We start from the raw sequence: 22,388 nt of genomic DNA, 5'->3' as shown, positions 1-22,388 counted from the left end.
AAATAGTGACTTTAAACAGTCCTTTTAAGTGTTGTTTCTCCTCTACACTACAAAGATGAGGGTGATGCGAGGATATTGCAATGCAGCTATTAGACCACTAGATGCAACTAAATTCTTCACACTGCGCCTTTAAGAATAACCACTCAATTAAAGGTCCAGTGTGAAAAATGTAAGGGCTTTGCAGAATAAGTCAATACATTTTCAAACTGAATTGAATTGCCTTCAAGCACTTATCAGTGTCATCCTGATAAAAACACATCACTGAAATCATGCACAGCATTTCTCTTTTAATACTAAAACCAATGAAGGCGGCTGTGATATTTGAGCGTTCTCATATTTCAACATGCAAGCATTTCATTATTCCCTAAGGAGCCACAAACTCAGAGCCAAACCACACCATCACTGGGCTTGTGAAAAAGGCTTCTCTGTTTGCTTTCATGTATTCTTACAGTTGCCAATCCAGCGAAACAACTCACACAGTCTCGCCCTTGCTGTGTTAGAGGCCACGCTGCCAGCCAAACAGGTCAACATGCATGCTGAGAACCTCGACAGGAATTTCAAATTCTCCAATTCCTCAGTAGATCAGTAAGGAGCAGATAATCATCCACATTCCTCAGTCCCTCCCTCTCCACACCCACAGGACCTCTTGCTACCTCGACGAGATTTAATAGGCTTAGCAATCTAAACCAGGATGTGCATCCTTATGATGTGCTAACTACTGTTTTTGAGAGTTAACCTACATAACGTGTAGATGTTGTCCCTAAATTTAAGAGTTTTAGTGATTATCTAATATCTTTTGGGTTACTGACACTTTGAATGATCTGATGTAAGCAAAGGCTTGAGAGTCAAGACAATACAGGAAACAAACTGCTGTATTTTTCCATTAAAGTGACCGAGTTCATTGTTTGCTGAATCATTACTGCTGACTGCGTTATCTCCTTTCTCGGGAAAACTATTATTTTTTTCTCAAAAGACAGAGAGAGAGGCGTCATCTCCAAAGCTTTCTGATAAATTGTCCGGACAAACAATGGATACATGGATAAATGAGACGAAGGCAACGGAACAATTGACATATTGGATATTCGATACATTTAAAGCAGTGTGGGCTAAAAATACAATGCAAATAGATTTAGCAGTTTGTGAAATATGGTTTATTTACATCCTAACTACCAAACTGGCTGATAACAACCACAGGAAATCATCTACACAAAGGCTATTGAAACTTAATATTCAGATAGGAATGATTGGACTTTTCAAGGAACATCAGAAGTAGCTTGTAACACGACACCAGCATGAAACCTTAATCCTACCAGCAGAGGAAATAAGGGAGAGAAATTTGATGCTTTAAGAGCTTCCCTGCGCCCTGATGGGATTTGGATTTAGCTTCGCTTTATAAATCTCCAGCAGGGCCTGCAGCAGGAATGGCTGCAAGTGGCAAACACTGCTTTGGGCTCTATATTGTTTATATGTGAATATATAAAATAAACGTAATTAGATAAAAGTGAAAGGCAAATGTATACCCAGACAGTTAAGTCCAACACCACTGGGGCTACACAGAGTGTACCTTCATAGTTCAAGATTTAAGTTTATCTGCTGGATTTCTACCAATCTGCCTACTTAAGCTGTCAGCATAAAAAGTGGTTAGATACAATAGACTGTGATGCAAAGTCTGTGGTTTCGTTCTGTGTGGGAAGTACATTTGTCATACATTATTGCCCTTCGCTCAGCTCATTTCCTGTCATTTCTGTACTGTCCACAAGAAATACTTAAAAACCAACCTCCTGACGAAGAAATTAAAACAAAAGGACTGTATCACGCCACGCTGTGGTTTTATGTCTGTTTCCCTATATATTTTACATGAATAATGGCATGTGAGGTACTACTACTACTACTAATACTTTAGGCACAAAAGTAAAAAAAAGGACACGTGTACTGTTATGAAATCCTTATAGTAACTTATTACACACTGTCTGATAGGATTACATACTCATTCTGTTTCACCTTATTCCAGTTCTACATTGATATATATTATGTGACATGACCTGTGCATCATTTTACACATCTCCACAAATTTTAGGCAAGAATCTAAAATAAAGATTGTTTGAACAAAGTTTGGCTGCAGAGCTTGCAGAGTTGCTCACAGTGGGTTATGTACTGTAAATTTATTGACATTGTTGTGTTTCTGTATAGTAACCTACCATGCAAATTAAAGTTGATTTACCCAACATATCTTTTTTTTAAATGGCATGTTTGCACTACAGTTACATGTAGTAAAGACACAAAAACAGGCATGAGGTTGATCAGTTTAAAAAGTATTATAGAACTGTAATATATTGAAAGTTGTATAAACATTTTTGATTAGATTCTTCATCTTGTTTAATTATATGTTCATCAAATGTTTCTTGGTTTAAATTATGTTATGTTTATGTTTTATTTGGGAAAGCTGTTGACATAACACTGATATACAATTTGTGAAACAGGTCAAAACATTGTTATATTACCATCCAGGCACCCATATTCTTGATTAATTTATTCTGTGTTGGCGAAACAACGTCATTATTATTATATATTCAAATGGAAGTATGTATTATTATGTCTAAACTTGAAATCGGTCTTTAATATATATGTTGTATATAGTCAGCATACTTAGGTTTTTAAGTGTTGAACGTAAACTCCCCCCTGGTGTCTAAGACCCCCCAGTTGCCAGAAAAGAATTCAGAAGACATGACCTCAGTGTCCTCAAGGATTGCTACGCCTCTACATATGATAAGAATTACCAAGCAAAAGGGTGTAAAACAACAAACATGCATGCAGACAGATAAAGAATAGAGCTGGTTTGACATGCCTTTTGACTCTGAGTGGGGGTGACCCTGGTGTAATGAGGGAGGCTGTTCCTCAATCTGGGTGCAACAACTAAAAGCTTTATTTAAGCCCGTGCCTGATGAACCTAAAGGTCCTTGGAGGTCAAACACAGGATAATCAGAAATGTAGGAGGAAGAGGCCATATTATGAAAGCATCAACACCACTGGGCGCCTTTGACCAGAAGCTGAAAAGCCATAGTTCCTCTTTTTTCTGTAACTCGGTGGTGTGAGTTATTTTGTGTGCCATATAAGAAAAAACGCTTTGTTTGCACTTTTACAGGCTTGCATGTAAGCAAATCAATCTTGTGCATGCACTCAAAGTGAAAATATTAATGGTTTTCCTGATTTATAAGTCAATATTCTGCCTCTACTTCATGATTAAACCTATATGTCACATGATCTACATACGGCACCCTACCATATGGAGCATGGACACTCAGAAAACAGCATGTTAAAGATATAAATAAAGGTTTTAACGTATGTCAATTACATATATCCATTCTCTATTCTTGTTTTTGAATGCACTCTCTCCTATATGTATACATGGAGACTGTGACCTCCAGCCCAGGCCAGCTCCCTGCTTATATTTCATTGCATCCTGATTCTCTGACATGTAGTGTGTTGGATGGGGGGAAGGGTAGGAAGAGGAAGAGGGTGTGTGTGTGTGTGTGTGTGTGTGTGTGTGGTTGGTGGAGGTGGGGGTGAAGAATGCTTGGTATGTGCGGACGACAACAACATGAAAGGCGACGTGTGTTCAGTCCAACTGATTGTGCGCCTACAAATCAAACCCAAAAGCGCTTTGTGTCCGATTATAAATTGCGCCGCAGACACCAGACGTCTCGACGTGCCTTTGTCACAAAAAACAAACCGCTAGTGTGAGTTTTTATGAGGAGACCACGCAGTTTATTTGATGTCAAACACCCTGCAGAGGCGGAGATGGTTTGGTCTGTAGTAGGTGGGACTGCCGAGCGGTCTGCAGCAGGACGTCGTAGATCAATGAACCGGACCGGAGGGTTGGTCCATCGCTTGGTGTGCATCTGACTGTATAGATGTGTCAGTATACCTATGCAGGACCGAGGCTTTATTACTGTTAACCGGCCCGTCAGTATGCGGATGTTTTGAACCGACTGGTTATCTCATAGGCTCCTCACCCCGCTTGGATTCCGTCTCTGTAGTGGCTCATCGTTGCGATTTTTGTTTTGTGGGAAATAAAAAAAAATATAATCTGTAACCTCCAGGATGATCTTTGCGAACACAGGCAACCCGCTGAAGACAGCCAATCGTAAGCAGGTAGGCCAAAACCACACACACATTGATGTGTTTTTATTTTTTAATTCTTGTTATTTCTGCCTACTTTCCCCCCCTCCTCACACTTGAGGCAGCATTTGGAATAAACAGGCTGGATAATAGCAGCCACAGATGACATTGGGAAGCCCTTTCTGGCTCTCATATGCAATAGATGCGTTTGTATCTCATTATTTTAGTAGCAAATGAATTCAATTGTGTAAAAAAAAAAAGAAGATCCGCTCTCACTTATCAAACGGGAAGCTGATCCTCTGATAGGCTACATAGACTCGATCTATAGCTCTACTACCGAGACTTTAATTATTATGTCCATATAACCTTGTTTGCCCAGTCACTCGCCCACTCTGGTCAATATTCATGGCGGTTATTGTAGTCCATTTTATAGATTAATGCATTCTGGGTGAATCCACCGACACACACACACACACACACACACAGAGAGAGAAAGAAAGAGAGAGAGTAATGTAATGTATGTCAGTGTGCTGGGGTGAACTGTGCTGCCTGCATCCCTTCATTTGGACCTCTCAGGTGAACAAAAAGGTAATTGAAGGCCTTGCCCCCTTTGCTTTCCCATCACACCTTTTGATTTAGATGGAAGATGGGAATAGAAAGCGGGCACAGAGGTGAGCGACAGCTGTTATAATAACCTCTGATGATGGGAATGTGAGCAGATGAAGTGGATTGTGGGGTTCAGGTTTGGAGCCTGCAGCCTATAAGACCCCCATGTAACCACCTTTTCAGGTTTAAACTGTAATATTTATTCATCAGAAGGTGCTGAGGGCAGGGATCTGAAAGCAGCCACAAATGAATCCCTGCAGGGAAGCAGTGAATGAGTTTTTCAGTGTGGGTGTAACGCAGGTTTAGTCTGCTATAAGGTGGGATGATGCTCCTGTGAAATGTACCACCATAGCCGCCCTTCTAATGGAGTAGGCGTATAGTCTCGGAGGACTGTGAACCCTTGATGGTCTCTAATAAAGTTAGCGCAGTAATTGCACACCAACAAAAATGTAAGGCCCCTGCTTGAAGATGTAACAGACCTAACAGATGTTCCTGTCACAGTTATCAATTCTTCATCTGTAAAAAAGCTGCTATGAACATTCAACCATCACATGACCGTGGAAGAATATCTCAGTGATTCTCGTTGGCATGGCTATAGTTGTATCCATGGTTTTGGCTCTTGGGGTGGATTGTCCTTTGGTTATGGACAGATGGTGTGATTCTGCCATGCTTTGTCTTTGATCTGATCTGGAGAGGTTTGGGCTGGCTGGGAGCTATTTTAATGAATGAGTAAGGGGAAGGAAATGCTTTGCAGGGCAGCACTATGTGGTTTGGCTCTCACGTATGAAAAAAAAAAACTAGATTTCTAATAAACACAGCAGCAGGATGTTAGACCTTAACACAGATCAAATCACTTTGTGATTCATAAAGACCCACACACGAAACTAGACATGTTTTAATGTACCCTGTGGTACAGTGGTACCACAAAAAGGTCAAGCCTACTACCTCTGACAGTGGTGGAAGCAAATCCTTTAGTTAAAATACAATTGTTTGGATATAATTACGCAATGTTGTAATCTGGAGCCCATTTTAGGCACTAAATACACTACAGGGTAGTTTATTAGTCAAGCAATTCAGCATATGTTACATAAAATCTTGTGTTTCCTTTTTAAATGTAGTGAAGTAGCACCATAAAGCAACATAAAATGAAAATACTTAAGCACCTACAAGCACCTCAACATTTTACTAAAGTGCCAAAATTCAGTAAATTTACTTCCACTGTTGGACCTTGAGGTTGTCTCAGGCATGTGACAATATAGAAAAAGCCAAGCTGTGTTGATCATTGATGGTTACCATCCAGAGAAGAGCACAGGAGTAACTTAATGTACATGAAATGATACATTCGCATTGTGCACTCTCTGTCTGTGTGTTTTCTGTAGTTTCGTTTCACACAGATGAGATGTTCTTGTGATCTCTGTTGAACTGGGTTTAAATCTGATTATCTAGCACCCGTACACTTTCTAACAGTGGGTTTCCTGTGTGCAGTCCTACCCCATGACGCCGTCCAGTCCCAGCAGCAGCAGCAACAGCAGCAGCACAGGCCTGGAGCAGCTCAGCAAAACCAACCTGTACATCCGCGGGCTGCCTCCTGCTACTACAGACCTGGACCTGGTCAAACTCTGTCACCAGTGAGTATACAGTGTTTACAACATGAACACCAGTGTGCCCATATGTCTGCACACTAGTGTTTTGTCACTAATATGCTTGTTTGCTGAAAAGAAAGGGGCCAGTAGTGGACTCAAAATATCACATAGATTTGATGAAGGTCTCTCTTTGACCACTCACCACAGGCACCTACTGTACAAAAGTCCTAAAATATAGTCTGTAAAACTCTGTCTGTTAAAGGCACATTTAAGTCAACAGTTAAGTAATGTATTTTGTGAAATTATTCTTAATTTGTAAGGAATATTTTAACATTTTGCGCTTATTTAAATGTTAATTACAGGCTGGTAACGTTTGCCATGTTTTGCTTATCTTTGGAGAGAGTCATGCTAGCTGTTTCCCCCTGTTTCTAGTGTTTATGCTAAGCTAAGCTAACCACCAGCGAGCAATAGATTTCACACTTATCATATATATATATATATATATATATATAGATAGATAGATAGATAGATAGATAGATAGATAGATAGATAGATAGATAGATAGATAGATAGATAGATAGATATATAGATATATCAACGGTCTCATCTGACTCATAGAACGGAAACAAACAACAGAATTCCCCAAATGCCTTATTCGTTATTCGTTTACGAGCTTCTAACACAGAAAAAGTATTGAGGTTCAACCCGGTTTTAGTAACACAAAGGTTCCTCTTTGATAAAAACAGACTTTTGGGAAAGTGTACTAAATAAAAGGAAATGTTTTGCATTTACGTTGCTATAGAGACAAAAATTGTATTGAAATCTGACAGAGAAATCCTGATTGTCTGCAATTTTGGTGCAAAAACAAACACACACTGGTTTGACCATAGCGTACTCTGACGCATAACATGCTCCAACCATCATACCTCTATAAACAGACACTGACATGGAAAGTCATTGCTCAACTGTGAGCTATGTGAAGCAGATTGTAAAAATGATTGTTTTCTAAAACCGAAAAAAAGCAGAGTCATGTCAGCCGAGGGAACATGTTCGATACTTGATACTATAGGCTTCAGTCCGAGTGGTTATTGCGGTGGATGCCATAATTAGTGGAGTTTTGTCTCCCCTCTTTCCCTCTGAATCACAAGCATATGGAGAGAGGCATTCACCCATGTAACCAGCAGCAGCAGCAGCTGTTTGTGTCCTGTTTGCTTGTGTTTTGTTCATGTTCCCTATGGTGTTTGCCAGCACAAAGCAGAAATGAAAGCGCTTTTCATAGCAACAAGGTCTGAATGGTGATGTAAGCTAAGCATTCAGTCTGTATGGTGTGTGTGTGTGTGTGTGTGTGTGTGTGTGTGTGTGTGCTCAGATAGCAGCTTGCAGTTTTGGGCCACAGTTCAACTTGAGTATAAAGTCAGAGATAAAGCAAAGCCTGAAACGTTGACATTGGATTAATAGTGTTTGGAAAAATGTAGGAGAGCGTATCTATGTTTGTCATATGCCTCTGATATCACCAGCTATCTCAAATAATACATTTTTATTAAATTAATTTCATGAATTGTTGTTTTTCTGCATGTGTATTTAATTTATTTATCCCACTAGATTGATCATGATGAGTGAAACTACTCTGTATACACGTTCCTCTGGGAATGCTTTGACTAATATAAGAAGGACAACAACGAGACATTTTGATAATTTCCCTCAAAGAAAATTATTTTACAGTAATATACATGTTGATGTGTGCCCAGGTATGGAAAGATTCAGTCAGCAAAGGCAATCCTGGACAAGACAACCAACAAATGTAAAGGTCAGTAATGTTATTAACTTACCAGACATCATTTATGAGGGCTGCTTGATGAGAATATATCCAACAGTATAACTTAAACGCCCTTACAATGCTGAAATGTGTTAAATTGTTTAGTTTGGGCATCAAAGTGACTGCTGTTTTTCTATCACACTAGTGTTTTTGCCTGTCGTGCTACATTTTATCAATACTTATATGACTGCATATTTGTGACATATGAAAAGCAGGTTGTTATAGATTTGTTATTGTCCACACTTTCCAGACATTTCTTGGTTTTTATTCATTTCCAAAGTGTATGAAAATCAATTTGCGGCAATTTGCTTGCGTTGGGTAATCCATCATCGTGAACATGAACAGCGAAGGTGTCTGCTTTTTATTTTTGTCAAACTTGTTATGTGATGTGACTTGTTATGAATGTGCAGATTGACTGGCAATGTGTGCAATATGTGCATTACCATGCAATGATAGCATGTATTTGGCAGAGGAGAGTCTCTGTAAACAGATGGAAATGAATAGAAACCAATGCGTGACTGGGTGATGGGAACACACACTCAGAGATTTAGAAACACAATGGTATGTATTGGAAAATGGTTTAAAGGCGTGCTCAAAGTATTTTGCCATAAATTTGGTCAGACATTGAGGCTGGTTTGGTCTTTAAAGGAATAGTTCGACATTTTGAGTTCAGGACTGCTGAGTAGTAGTCCCCCTTGAAACCACAACTTTAATTTATACTGTAGCCAGTCTTTATGCTAAGCTAACCTAACAGAGTGCTGGCTTCAGTCAGTGGTATCAAATTGTTTTGTAGTGTTAATTTAGGCAAAAAAATTGCTTACTATTTGATTGATTATGTGTTTGTTTACAGTAATGAACAGGAAGTATCAATATATATGACCCATCTGCTCAGTAATAGTGCAAAGTACAAAATGTACAAAAGGTCTCTCTTTATTATTATTAATGACTTCTCATGTAAATACTCTTCTACCAACTACAGGTTACGGCTTTGTGGACTTTGACAGCCCGGCGGCTGCTTTAAAGGCAGTACATGCTCTGAAAACCAGCGGCATACAGGCCCAGATGGCCAAGGTGAGTTTGGTGCAGGCATGCGTGTGAGTGTGTGAGTGTGTGTGTGTGCATATTTGTCTTGCTTGTGAACATCTCTTTGGGCTGCTGCCTTGGTTAATGCATGCATGTGTGCGGCGTGTGTTGGAGAATGACATTAGACTGGTCACGTGACCTCAGCTGACAAGCTGTTCTTCCCGTGACCCCATTTACTTTCACCGTAGAAACCAGATGTCACGCCTCTCTCTGCCAAATAACCTGTCAGTGTGACACACAGGACCACCGGCCCACACACTAACACACCATACTGGGAGAGGCTATACTGTGTAGTACAGATTTTTACCAGTATTATTACTATGCCACTGATTATCATTCACGCATACTGATGTAGGCATATCTGCGGCAAAGCACTATATGAACAGTACTACTGCTCTGAGCCATTCTTCATCCTCTGTGACTAATTTAAAGAAAAGCATTTTTCTGAAATTATTTTTAGATGTTAAACAGGGTATTTCTGCATCACATCCATGGTGGGCAGCAGGAATTGCCCAGATCACTACATTTCTTTCAGTACCTTTCTCTTTCTCAGTCCAGCCTGTGTTGCTGTGCTTAAATTCATGGGTGAGAGTTCATTGATGAAAGGTTGCTCTCTCGAGACTGGCATGTAGCTGCAGTGTTTGTTCCAAACACAGCAGCTACAGCAGTTTGTGTGTCTTGGTAGCTAGGCTACGCCGCTCTCCTGCTGTTTCTAGGGAAGACTGTAGAGGAGCTGAGCTGCTGCATAGTACAGATGAAGTGGTGTGTGTGTGTGTGTGTGTGTGTGTGTGTGTGTGTGTGTGTGAGAAGGAGAGCTTATTAATGTTTGTTTAACCAAATATCGTTCCCTGACCCTTAAACCTACTTAGTCTCAAATCCTGATCCAGACAGACAAGTTTTATAGCAGAGGCAAATATATTTTGTCAGCCTTTCATTTGTCAGTGAAGACATAGCGTAGCACGGCCTTATCTATGACTCAAATTTTTGGGAAATTATTCTTGGATTTTAGCACGTAGCTATCTCTCAGGGAAGATGTCACATGCAAAACTTTCTACATTCAAACACATTCAATATACTTCTTCCTCTATCTGTCTTTTGTATGAGCAGCAACAGGAGCAGGACCCCACAAATCTGTACATTTCCAACTTGCCTCTCTCTGTGGACGAGAAAGAGCTGGAGAATATGCTGCAGCCCTTCGGCCAGGTCGTCTCCACGCGGATCCTCCGAGATTACAGCGGCAACAGCCGAGGCGTGGGCTTCGCCAGGTCGGTCACAGGAGGACATTAATTTTTCCTCTGCTGAATTGCCTTTAAAGTAGATGTAGTAAACCCACAATTTTAATCACAAACCTGTGATAAGAAATAATGAACTAACCACTAAAGTAACTTTATCTTGTGCTTAGCAGTGACATTATATAATGCAATAAATTGCAGGGGTTTGTGTTTTATTGCAATTTAGAGCAGCCAAGACCTCGTTCATAATTCCATCTTTGAGCTTGACAGTTAACTTTATTACCTGGAGTCAGTCATGTCCTGGTGTCTGTACAAGATTAACACGGCTGTCAATATGTTTGCAAAGCAAACAGTGCAAATCTAATCTCCACACGCAAGAAAACATGGAAGCTGTGTTTGTGTTGACAAGACACACCATTTATTAGCTCCCATTCCCGTTCTTATGCACACAGCCAAGGGTGTTTGTAGAAGTCTTCTTTGGACGCTGTTTAAAACTGTATATAGAGGCACAATCATGTCCAACTTTTGTGTAAAGCGAGCCAAAACTTAGTGCAAATTTGCGCTACGCCTCGCAGTACCACTTTTATGTGAAAGAAATGTTTTTCCTGTAGAATGCCTCTGTGTGATTTTAATCATGAGTAACTGTTATTTTACCTTCTCCCTTCCTGTCAGGATGGACACAACAGAGCAGTGTAATGCCGTCATCTCCCACTTCAATGGGAAGTTTATCAAGATAGCTTCTGGAGCTCTGGGTAGGAAAGAATTATACCTTTCTCTACACTTTCCTTCCAGTAAAAACTGTGGATGTGGTGATGACTGATTGTTGAGTGACTGTTAATAAGCTGTTTTTTTTCTGCTTTTCTTCCAGCTCCGTCTCAGCCGTTGCTGTGTAAGTTTGCAGACAGTCAAAGGAAGAAACATGCTCATAGTGGATTTGTTCCCAATGGACAGACAGGGGATCTCAGACTAGTATGTATCCGCCTGTCATCTTAACACATATTATAACATCATCTGTACACTAGAATATGAGAAAAGAAGAAGTAATATTTAAAATGCTGGAATTATTCCAATATAAACCCATTGATACTGATGATTCTAGCTGATTTTCATCTGTATTGAAGGTTATTTAAACCTGTGTTCAGCTGTTATGATACAATAGTAAGATAAAAATATGTAATTCCACATTATTGTCTATTTCCTCACCTTAGGGTGCAATGACTCTTACCTATGACCCCTCCTCAGCAGCTCTACAGAATGGGTGAGTTACACTGGTCATGGCGCTGTTTAACTTTTAATTATGGCCATAATTCTTGAGCTTTATTTTGAAATCCGGTGTGTTTCCTAGGTACTACCCTTCTCCGTATCCAGTGACCAACAGGATAATGACTGTGCAGCCAGCGATGTCTCCCTACATGTCTCCAGTCTCTGCTTACCAGGTACTGCAGAAGATCCCGAATATAAACATGTCCAACAGCCTATGATGAATTTAAATCATCTCTCCGTCAACGCATCTCTGTTTCCTTCTGGTTTGATTTTATGTACATATGGGTTAGGGTGTATTTTTTGCATGTGTGTGGGTTGTACAGGTGCTTTAGATGGAAGTCTAGGCACTAAAGCTACACTGGTTCACCGCACACTTTGGCAGGTCCATGTGGCAGTGGATTAACATGTGAATTTTTTTAGTGTTTGAAGATCTTGGTCAAGCAGAAATCATGTCATATGAGTTACATGAGTCACATGAGTTTAGTGGTTGATAGGAATGAAGTAGTAAGAAAAAGAAAAGAAAAGAAAACCCTCCTTTCAGCAAGTTCAGTCCTCTGAGTCATGCTTTTTCTGAATTGGGTGCTTGCTCACTGTTTAGTTATAGTTCACTCGTGATTTTTTAAAATTCATTACTTCTGGTGGAACAGAACTGAACCACCACTGACGAGATCTGTTGTTTGAAATTAATTTGCACTGCAATGAGGGATGAATCGGAGGGGTCTTGTGTAACAGGGTTGCAACACACAGTAGAGGTTTTGAATGTAGCACTCTGCCAGATGTTCTTTCAGGACTTTCTGGTATATGTTCTTGTCATGTGGAGAGCTGACATTTGATGAAGCAACTGTAAAGTCAAACATTGACCCGTCACCTTTAGGGCTCTGGTGTTGTGAGCACTGTATGAGCTTTCTTGTGTTTGAACAAGGAGTTTTTCGTACCGATCCATAACCAGTATTGATCTCTCACAAACAGTGTCAGGTGTTTTCCTCCATGTCCTATTTGTTGCCTGTATAAACACTGAAGTCTCCATGTATGAATATGGAGTAGCTGAAAGACTCAATTTGCTCATAATTTAAGCATACACACCCAGATCTGTCATCTAGCAATCACACCCAAGCGACCTTCTATCTCTTAAGTTTATAGTGCAACTCCTTCCTGCACCTGATACCTACCTCTTTTTTTGCCTTGATGGTTGTGGAGGTGGACACTACTGAAGGAAGATGTAGAGCTAAAACAGAGGATTTTAAAGCTTGATGAGGACAGGTGATGGCCCCCAAAATGTTGCTCTTATTACAGTTACAAATGCAAAAAAAAAAAAAAAACAGAGTATGGGACATGCTTATAAAAGGCTACCAGGATAATTTTCTATCAGGTTCAAAGATGGTCTGGAGAACCATTTAGCACCTCAGAAGGGGGACCACACACCAAGGTTGGCACTAGAGCGGCAAATTGTTGACCTGGTCGGACAGATGTACCATCAGAACAAGCAGAACTATGAGATTCATAAAGTTTAGAGGCCATCTCATCTGGCTGAGGTCATTGGGGTATTTTAAAAGCTCCTTATGGAAACGGTATATGCCGTTGCAGTCCTTGTATTTCTACTTAAAAACCAAAACAATGCTTATTGTAATTGTAAAGTTAGTTTGTACCATAAAGTTTCATTCACGACACATCAATAACTCTTTTCCTTCCATCTGTCTCTCATTCTGCCTCTCCCTTCCTGTCTGACCTTCCTTTAGGTACAGAGTCACTCTTGGGTGGCACATCAGCCATATATCATGCAACACCCGGTAAGAAACGATAGCATTTACTTTCTTTTTTTTTTTTTTTGTAATTCATACACTCGCACACCCACTTCTATTCTGCGTACAGGAAATGGGGTGTGTGTCGCCACCACAGCTAAAGCTCTGAGCTCAGTGTTACTTTAATCATCCTGTTCTGCTGACGTAATCAAACCAACAATGTCCTGAACTTCCCTAAATGTAGAAGCACATAGCTGAGACGGTATTCTGGGAAATGGTCGCTGTGTATTTACATATTGTGTGTGTGTGTGTGTGTGTGTGTGTGTGTGTGTGTGTGTGTGTGTGTGTGTGTGTGTGTGAAAGAGAAATGGAACAACTAAAAAGACATTCAGCCACTGCCCCCGCCAACCCCCCCACCCCCCTCCCGCTCTCTGGATCCAGCAGGAAATGCCTGAAGCAGAGACAGTCTTGTGACTCTTTGACTCTTCCAACAGATGGTTTCCAGTGGAACAAGTGTCTCTGCTGATCTGCCCCCTCCCCCACTTTTTACTAGGAAATGGTCTATTCCCTAAAGGCGTCATGTTTAAAGGAATACACCCCGACTGAAAACAGACTAGAGCTGGCAGAGTCATAACTTTTACTTATTTTCAGCTCTCCAGGAACACAGAATACTTAATGTTTACCTCTCTGATGATCACAGAGTTATTGTTGCAACCTCAAAACCACAAAATACATATTTTCAGCTTATGTTTCAAGTCTGCTCTACATACATGGGTTTGAAACAGTGACTCATGTTATGTTTACACTCAACACTGTCTGCCAGTGTTGTTGCAGCTTATATTTATTTTATTTTTTCATCAGAATGAGTTGATTTAGTCTGTAGAATCATGTGATGTGGTAATAAAACAGCCGCCTTGTATTGCAGGCTGCTGTGATGTCTCCCTCTGTGGATCCCTCCATGTCACTGCACCCCTCAGCCATGATTACTCAGCAGATGGGTCAGCTGTCACTGGGAAACGGTGGAGCGGTGAGTGGAATTCTGGGATATGATGCGTCACAAACAGCACCGATATGATAAAATGTTTCAGTTCATGCAGATAATTATGCACAGACATAAATATGAGACTAGAAACATCTTTAATCGGGACATTTTGTACTGACATAGTGAGGTGAAATCTTTATTTTGCTAGGCACAAGTTGTTCCTAATCGTCTGTTGATATATTGTACAAACCTATTTTAGAAACACGTTGTCTAAAAAACAGTACAGAGCTTTATGTGAAGTAGAAATTAACCAAAAGTCAAAGGTATTAGTATAAGCTGTAGAAAACAGGCAGCTTTACTGATCTCCCTGAAGAGAAAATGCTTTGTTCGTCATGTTATTATAATGATAGGTCTACAGCTTTTAGTAAACATGTCTTTGTCAGAAGCTCTTCTGAATGGACAATTATAAAAGATATTTTTAGCGATTTTAGTGTTTAGTGAATGGCACAGGGGACAGACAAGTTTCTTGTTTGGAGAGTTTTTGGTGTCTTTTAAGTTAATATGGGCTTGGGCACTTATATGTGCAGTGCATGGCATGATAAATAAATACAGCCATGTCTTAATGTTCCCATACCAGACTACCAGAGACCCGAGAACCAGGACTAAATGCTACGGTGACAGGGTCAACTTAAGATACACTCTATTCTCATTAGCTTCTGATTGTGGACTAACCTAATCTGCTCATAAAGCTCCTGAAGCTTCTTTGTAATCTCTATGTGCATGATGTAAATGTCTGATTCTTTGTGTCCTCTATTTTTTTATGTTTACTCCTTTCTTTTGTTTATTTCTCTCTCTTCTGTGCAGTAAAGCATTTTGGATCAACTGTGTTGCTTTGATTGAAGATGCATATGTAGCATGGTAGTCTTTCAGGTCTGATTAAAATGTAATATACCATTGAATAATTTGGATTTAATGAATTTCTTTTTTTTTATATTACAGTATATTTCAGGCAACCCTGGTGTCCAGGGAGCTTACATGCCTCAGTATCCTCCTCTGCAGGCAGCACCTGTAAGTTTATTGTATCTTATTGTCTCATTCAACTCTTCATTCAAGAAATTTCGACTACCTGGTGTCCATTTAACTGTGATATATCTTCTACCAATAACTAAAGCTGGTTCGTACAGCTTTGCGTTGTTTTTGAAGTGTCCGTCCTCTAAAACTATCAATTATCTCAGTGCAAACACACTAAAGATAGTTATTATCACGTTCTAAAATGAGAGATGCTGTTTTGCTTTTCAGGAAAATGGCACGCCACAGCAAGTGGATTCTTCCAACAACTCGTCTCCTTACAGTCAGCTCAGCAAGTAATCACAGGTACGCTTCAGTTTCTGAATGTAAACCGTCTGACGTGAATGCCAGCAAGTTGTTTATTTCACTGCCACTTAAAAGAAGTCATAGTCTCACTTTCTAAGATACCAAGGTTTTACACGTTTAAATAATTTCTTATTTATATAATTTCTCTATTATTGGTTAATGAATCATTACTGAGGCTTTTATAGATTTTTGAACACCATGTAAAAAATGAAATAAATGCATACATACAAACATACACACCATAGATAGACAATGATGATGCTGGCATGTCTTTCTGACACACATTTACAAAAAGGCCTTGACATTTTGTTTTTATTTTTAACAAATGTGTCCTTCTGATTGCTAAAATTTAAATAAATTCTCCTCCTTATGTAAATATTGTATTCGTTCATATTTATTTTTTCTGCAAATTTTTAATTAGAGTTTTTTTTACATTATTCTCAACAAATTTGAATCAGGAGAAAAGGGAGGAAAAATATATTTTGGTTTCCAGGATGCTGTGAATTTTAGTCCAAAAATGGGGACATAGGGACAATATCATATATAAATATATGAAAATGATTTGTATTTGGTCACCACAAGATCTCTAGAGGTCAGTCTAATTTGAATAAGACTTCTTTTTGGAAGGTGTACAGAAATAATAATATAATATACCTCCAGTTAAATTTTTATCCCAGATGGCGATATTGTTGTTTTTCACTGTTTAAATTATATTTCCTCCCACATTTCAGATTTAAGATGAGAAGACACTTTTACTCCTTCGGCAAATGAACTTCTAAACAGCCTTCTAGTGTCAAACTCTGCACATTGTTCTGCATAGCTGGGCTCAAGTGAAGTAAAATAATAAAACTGAATGGAGGGGGCTTTAAATAAGCACAATAAAAACTTAATATCAATCATTTTAAAGGTTATTAAGGCTCCATAACCCTCACTTAAATCCTAATATTGTTGTTCAGTGCTTCTGCTTTCTGTGTCTTTATTTTTAGGCTAGATTACCGCTCTGTGAGCCAGAGGGCCGGTGGGAGATTGCTGACGACATCGCAGTGATAACAGTCACCACCTTCTCTGATTGGACCAGACACATGAACTTTTTTGCACAGCCCCGATGTTTGTGGTGGAAAATGAGGACAGTGTAAATGGACTCAAGCAGTTGGCTAATCACAGAAAAAAACAAACAAAAAAAAAAACAAGATTTATTTTGATAAGAAACCACATGCTCTTCTTTTTTCTCTTTTTTCAAGGATTCTCAAACAAAATGCCAGAGGACCGCCCATCCCCCCACCCCACCCCCCCGTAAGATGTGATATGACGATAAAATGCATGTGATACCCCCCGCCCCCCCTTCAAGGTTTATATGATTTTATAGTTCTTTTATTTGTGATATATGGAAAAAAAAACTTGCAAAATCTTGTTTGCACTGAATATAAAGTTTCAGAATACTTTCATTTTGGTTTTCAGAGTTGCCACAGAATAGCTTAACAAAATCAATTAATGTTCAACTGCACTTGACAGCTGATACAGGTGACCATTTCATTAGGAAATTAATAAATTTATTATTGGAAAAAGGTGCCTTCCTTACGTCACATCAAACACTGTCCAACATGTTTTCATCAAACTTGATCAGGTGTCATATTTCTGATTCTGATTGATCAATTGTGTGTGTGAAATCATGAGATTTCGCTATCTAGTCTTCTGGTAGCAATAAAGACAATGAGAGTCCCACGGCAATACTAGAGAAAAAAAGAACGGTGACAAACTCAGAGCAAGGTAAATCCTTATTTTCCCTCTTTCCTTTTTTTTTTTTTTTAAAGAAAAATACTTCAAGACATGACATGAAAAAGAGACGTACTTTTATGAAATTACAAGTTTTACACCCAATGGACATCTTTTAGGAGGGTTTTTTTTTCTCTTGTGGTCAGTTTGACCTGTGATCTACCTCATGGTTCTGCTGGAGTCTGCTGGTGTTGTGCTGGGGTTTGCAGGTAAAGCCCCCTTTTTCACCAGAGTGGACAAAGCAGAAAAAAAAAGCCACGCTCAGGAGCTGGCTAAATAGGACTTCTTCTTCCGTTTGTCTCCCACACGCACCGTTTCTCTTCCTGATCTGCAAAGAAACATTGTGCTTTGCTTCATCTTTATTTGTCATTGCCTCTGTTTCTTTTTCCTCAACATGATGAGTGTTGTCTAGTTGTGAGGCTCCATTTTAGAGATTCAACTACTACTAGCTTCTCCAAAAAAAAAAAAGAAAAAAAAAAGTTGGTTTACAATGTGTTTGAAACAAATGAATGCAAGCTTCATGCATTTACTTGGTGCATTTTTATGCCTTTGCCCTTCTAGACAGAACGTAGATGACTCACCACTTTCCCTTACCTTTCCTCTTTTATGTTAAAAAAGACTTAAAGTCACTCTCTTGGGTTTACACTGCTACTTTAAAGCGCTCCAAAAATAACGCTAGGATTTATCCAAAATTTTAGTCATAATGGTTCTACAGCAGCGTAATAGTGTACATGCCAAAAGATTTGGATGAGTGGAGAAAAAAAAGAAAAAAAAATGCAACAATCATGTATGAAATACTTTGAAAACAGCAGTGTTTCATAAGAGTTGAAGTCACATGACTGACTTTGTGTTTCAAAGGTTGGTTTGTTCAGAATAAGATGTGTAAATTATATACATTCAGGGCCAAAAGTGAAGAATAAGTGAGTTTTATTGTTTGCTTTGCTTTTTTCTTTTTTTCTTTTTTTTATCTTTAAACTGATTTCTAGTGTAAGGACTCTACACTACTACGAGAAAAATGGTCAAAGCTGTATGATCGTGGTTCTTTTGCCTGATCAATAAGTACTGTAGCAGTAAATGTTCACCGTTGGAAAATATAACCAGGCTTTTACGGAGTGTATTTTCTAATTCTGAACATTTGTCGCTGGGGAAAAAAATGTAAAAAAAAATAAAAAAATGAACAAAACAAAACAAAAACAAACAAACAAAAAAAAATCTTGTACATGTTATCCTCATTGCTTTCCCCTGTCACCTTCAACTGATTCTCAATCAATCTTCTTCTTGCTCTCTCCTTTGAAAACATTGGAATAAAAACAATGCTGAATAAAAGGCTCTTTTCTCAGACTCGACTCCTGTTTCTTTAATTATCTTTTTACTTCTATGTTTTCCTGCTAATATTTTTTTACTATATTATCCCATAAAAATAACAATAATGCATCAAACCAATACTTCCCCACTGTGTCGGAGCCCCACACCAATTCATTACCACCACAGGTGAAGTAAGAGTGGTTACTCCAAGAGACAGATTCAATGCAGCACAGGTTTTCTTTGGGTCAAGCTCCAAAAGTGACAGATAATACAATTTCCAAAATACAAATTTTCTTTAAGCCCAAACAAAAAGATATAAATCAAATATTAATAGCAGGACCAACACCCTCAAATCCTCCAAATGAGTTTACAAAAAATACCTTTTAAACTGTCATAATTGGGCTGTACTGATTATCTAGCAGCAGAGGGTGCTGTGAGTCAAAATTGCCCTGTCATATTTGTAACCAAAACTAAGTTTTTAAGCTTTTTGTATGACTATGTTTGATCTTATGTATGCAGCTTATGGCAGATCAAATGAGTAACACGTGTGTGTGCTCATTCCCCAGCCCTTTCTTGCACTATTTCAGGCACACAGCCTTTATATTTTCACTCTTATACCGGATCTCCCTTCTTAAGCTCAGACTTAAAGCAGCTGATCCCAGAGACATAAAGGCACCATTCCCCCATCTCTTGCCAGTCAACGGGATCAAAACCACCGGGATGCAAGATTAGTCATCACACCCTCTATCACCCCCCACAACACATCGCCCATCCAAGCCCAACTCCAGGAATATACATACATATCCCATATAACCCATGCACACACACGTGTCAATCAAGTGCCTATTGTAAGGGCATCAAGGCTTTGAACATAAGATACATGCCAAGTAGAGTCTCTCCCTCTTTCCTCTCATCCGCTTCATGTCTCTCTTTTAATTCTCCACAGCTGAGGGGACACATGGCACTGATCCCTTGAGGAAGCCCAAGGTCAGACTCGGGGCACTGACATTAAGAGGGGAGGCCTGCTTCAGTATCCAGTATCATTCATTTAGTGTGATACACGTCAGCAATTCAACACATGGTGATGCTTCCTAAAGATTCAGACTGTTAGTGCTCGTTGATTTAAACACTATAATTTCCACTTGTTTTTAGGTACGTTAAAGAATATAAAAAGGATGTTCAAATCGACAAAATACTGCAATTTCATATGCAGCGTAGGTCTGCAAACTTGGATTTCTTTCATAATTTATTCGAACTGTGGATAATCTTCTTGATTCTTTGTGTGGTGTGTATTATAGCATCTTCAGATGTCTTGTCCAAAACCTAAAGATATTCAGTTTATAGTTTCATAATCTAAGCTGCTGATTACATTTCTGTCGACTCATTAATCGATGAACCATCTTGTGCTTCCACCATGTTTTGTTATCTCCTACATACATTTACTGCAAATACTGCACTCACAGTATGTACACATATGAGGTACTTGTTCCCTATTTTACTTTTAGTTTTCATTTTATGTTACTTTCTACTTCTACTGCACAAGATCTCAAAGAGAAATTTGTTTTTCTTTTTTACTTAACTACAATTATCTGATAGCTTTAGTTACTAGTTACTTTATAAATGCAAACATGTTTTCTTATAAATCAAACTACAGAGTATGAAGGTATTATTTGAATAAGAAATAATAACAACAGAATGTTGTGGTTTGGACAAAACAAGCATTGTAAAAGTGTCACTTTGGCTCGTATTCTGACAATCATTGTGAGAAAATAATCAGCAGATTAACAGCATCCATAATGAAAATGACCATCTGTGTTGCAGTCCCACACACAACAGAGCTCCACCTCAACCAGCCTCAATGGTAAAATGCTGCAGTTTTTATCTTCTTACAGTGTGGTATTAATATAAGTAAATGATTTGAATGCTTCCCCCACCACTGCTAAATACAACTTCTGACCTAAACAATACAATTTCTGATCTGAACTGAGCCCGATGAAGAATCACTATGAATCAAAATGTTTGTTTTTGATGTTTATTAAAGTTTAGAAGAAAACTTTGAGGTGCAACCTTATCTTTTAACTTCAAGGCACTGCTTTGTTATGATAACCTTTTTTATGTGCAAAAATTAGCATCAGCTCATGCCAGGATACGTCTGAACATTCAGCTTGTCACTGCAAGAGCCATGTGGTTAACCAGTGTATAGTATTGCTGTAATCTGAGTCTTAGCATGTCAAGTAGAAATGCTGTTACGTGACTGAAAAATCACTCAAGTGGAAGTAATTTGTGTTAGAATAACACTATTTTAAAGTCCAACTGCAGCTGAAGTTACAAACTCTTTAACTCTTTAAATATTATTCTGGTTATAACCATTTAAAAAATGAATATACTTTCATATTTGTAATATATATACTATACTCTCCTCAATAAGGCCTTTACAAATTATCTTATATTTACAGATTATACTAATTATTGCCTTTTCAGATGTAATTAAATACAACACTACATCACAAACACAGCAGCCGCTGATATTTAACAAAACATTAAACAACCACATTTGCAGAACAAAAGTATTTGTTGTTCCTGTTATTCTACCATTGTAATATACACTGTTCCTCATGTTCAATCACTTAAAAATACTGTCTATCTAGAAGTCCATGCACAGTCACGATTCAAACTACAGGTAAGCTGCTTCTAACATGTTTATCTTTTCATTATGTGTACTTATATTCTTCCTGTATATTCAGAGTTCGCAATAAGTTTCTCCAGATGTCGTAATTGTCCATTTTTTTAATATAAAGGATTGCATGTTTTTTCTTGGGTTGAGAAGATTCTCCTACTTGGTAAATTATATAAATTAGATTGTCTGGAAAATGTCACAAAGCTGTTTTTCTTTCCCAGCTTCTGCAAAGCTGACTCATGGTTCTCAAAAGATGGCAACTTTTTCCAGTGAATGTTTCCCTGTACGTACTGTACAGTTTCTGCAACACTGTTACATGCTGCATAAAAATGGAAACTCCCTCTCTTCCTGAAGTTTTGTGTTTATTTAATTAAAGAGTGTTTATTAGGGATGGCAACATCAGCCTGTCAGTCAGTCCAATATCTTAACAACTATGAAATATTATACAGACGTTCATGTTCCCCAAGGAGGAATTTTAAATCTCTGTGAACCCCTGATGTTTCATCTTACAGTTGATGTTTTTTGGCTTTTAGTGAAATAGCTCAAAAAATATTTGATGGTTTCTTATGAAATTTGGAACAGATATTCAAGCCTCCCAGAGGATATTTTCAACTGATTTTGGTTGATCCTTTGATTCACCTGTAGCACCACCATGAGGTTAACTTTGTAGGTTTTTTTTTAAATATCACAACTGGGTGAATTGTTGTTATATTTTTGATATATACAGTCATAGTCCCCAGAGGATGAATTATAATAACTTCAGTCTCCTGGCTTTTTGTGGTTTATGATCAAATACCTGTGAAAGTTTAGTTTAACACTCCAAACCACATGAAAAC

General features: G+C 38.6%; 1 protein-coding gene across 2 annotated transcripts; it reads left to right on the top strand.

Moving 5' to 3' along the window:
• Positions 1-3,596: 3,596 nt before the first annotated feature.
• rbms1a (RNA binding motif, single stranded interacting protein 1a) lies at positions 3,597-18,911 on the top strand. 2 transcript variants are annotated; one of them, XM_010729932.3, is made up of 14 exons: positions 3,597-4,152; positions 6,193-6,353; positions 8,057-8,115; positions 9,104-9,195; positions 10,315-10,472; positions 11,112-11,191; positions 11,308-11,408; positions 11,648-11,697; positions 11,785-11,875; positions 13,439-13,489; positions 14,367-14,468; positions 15,423-15,491; positions 15,723-15,797; positions 16,784-18,911. In XM_010729932.3, the coding sequence occupies exons 1-13, from the start codon at positions 4,102-4,104 to the stop codon at positions 15,789-15,791; spliced, it is 1,134 nt and encodes a 377-aa protein (XP_010728234.1). In that variant the 5' UTR covers positions 3,597-4,101; the 3' UTR covers positions 15,792-15,797; positions 16,784-18,911. The 2 variants fall into 2 exon arrangements, with proteins under 2 accessions (XP_010728234.1, XP_010728236.1); XM_010729934.3 differs by having other exon boundaries at positions 3,601-4,152; positions 6,211-6,353.
• Positions 18,912-22,388: the final 3,477 nt, after the last annotated feature.

The sequence above is a fragment of the Larimichthys crocea genome, chromosome VIII (genome assembly GCF_000972845.2).
Source record: "Larimichthys crocea isolate SSNF chromosome VIII, L_crocea_2.0, whole genome shotgun sequence".
NCBI lineage: Eukaryota > Metazoa > Chordata > Actinopteri > Sciaenidae > Larimichthys > Larimichthys crocea.
Note: the sequence above shows the minus strand (reverse complement) of the source record. Positions and strands in the feature narration are given on the sequence as shown.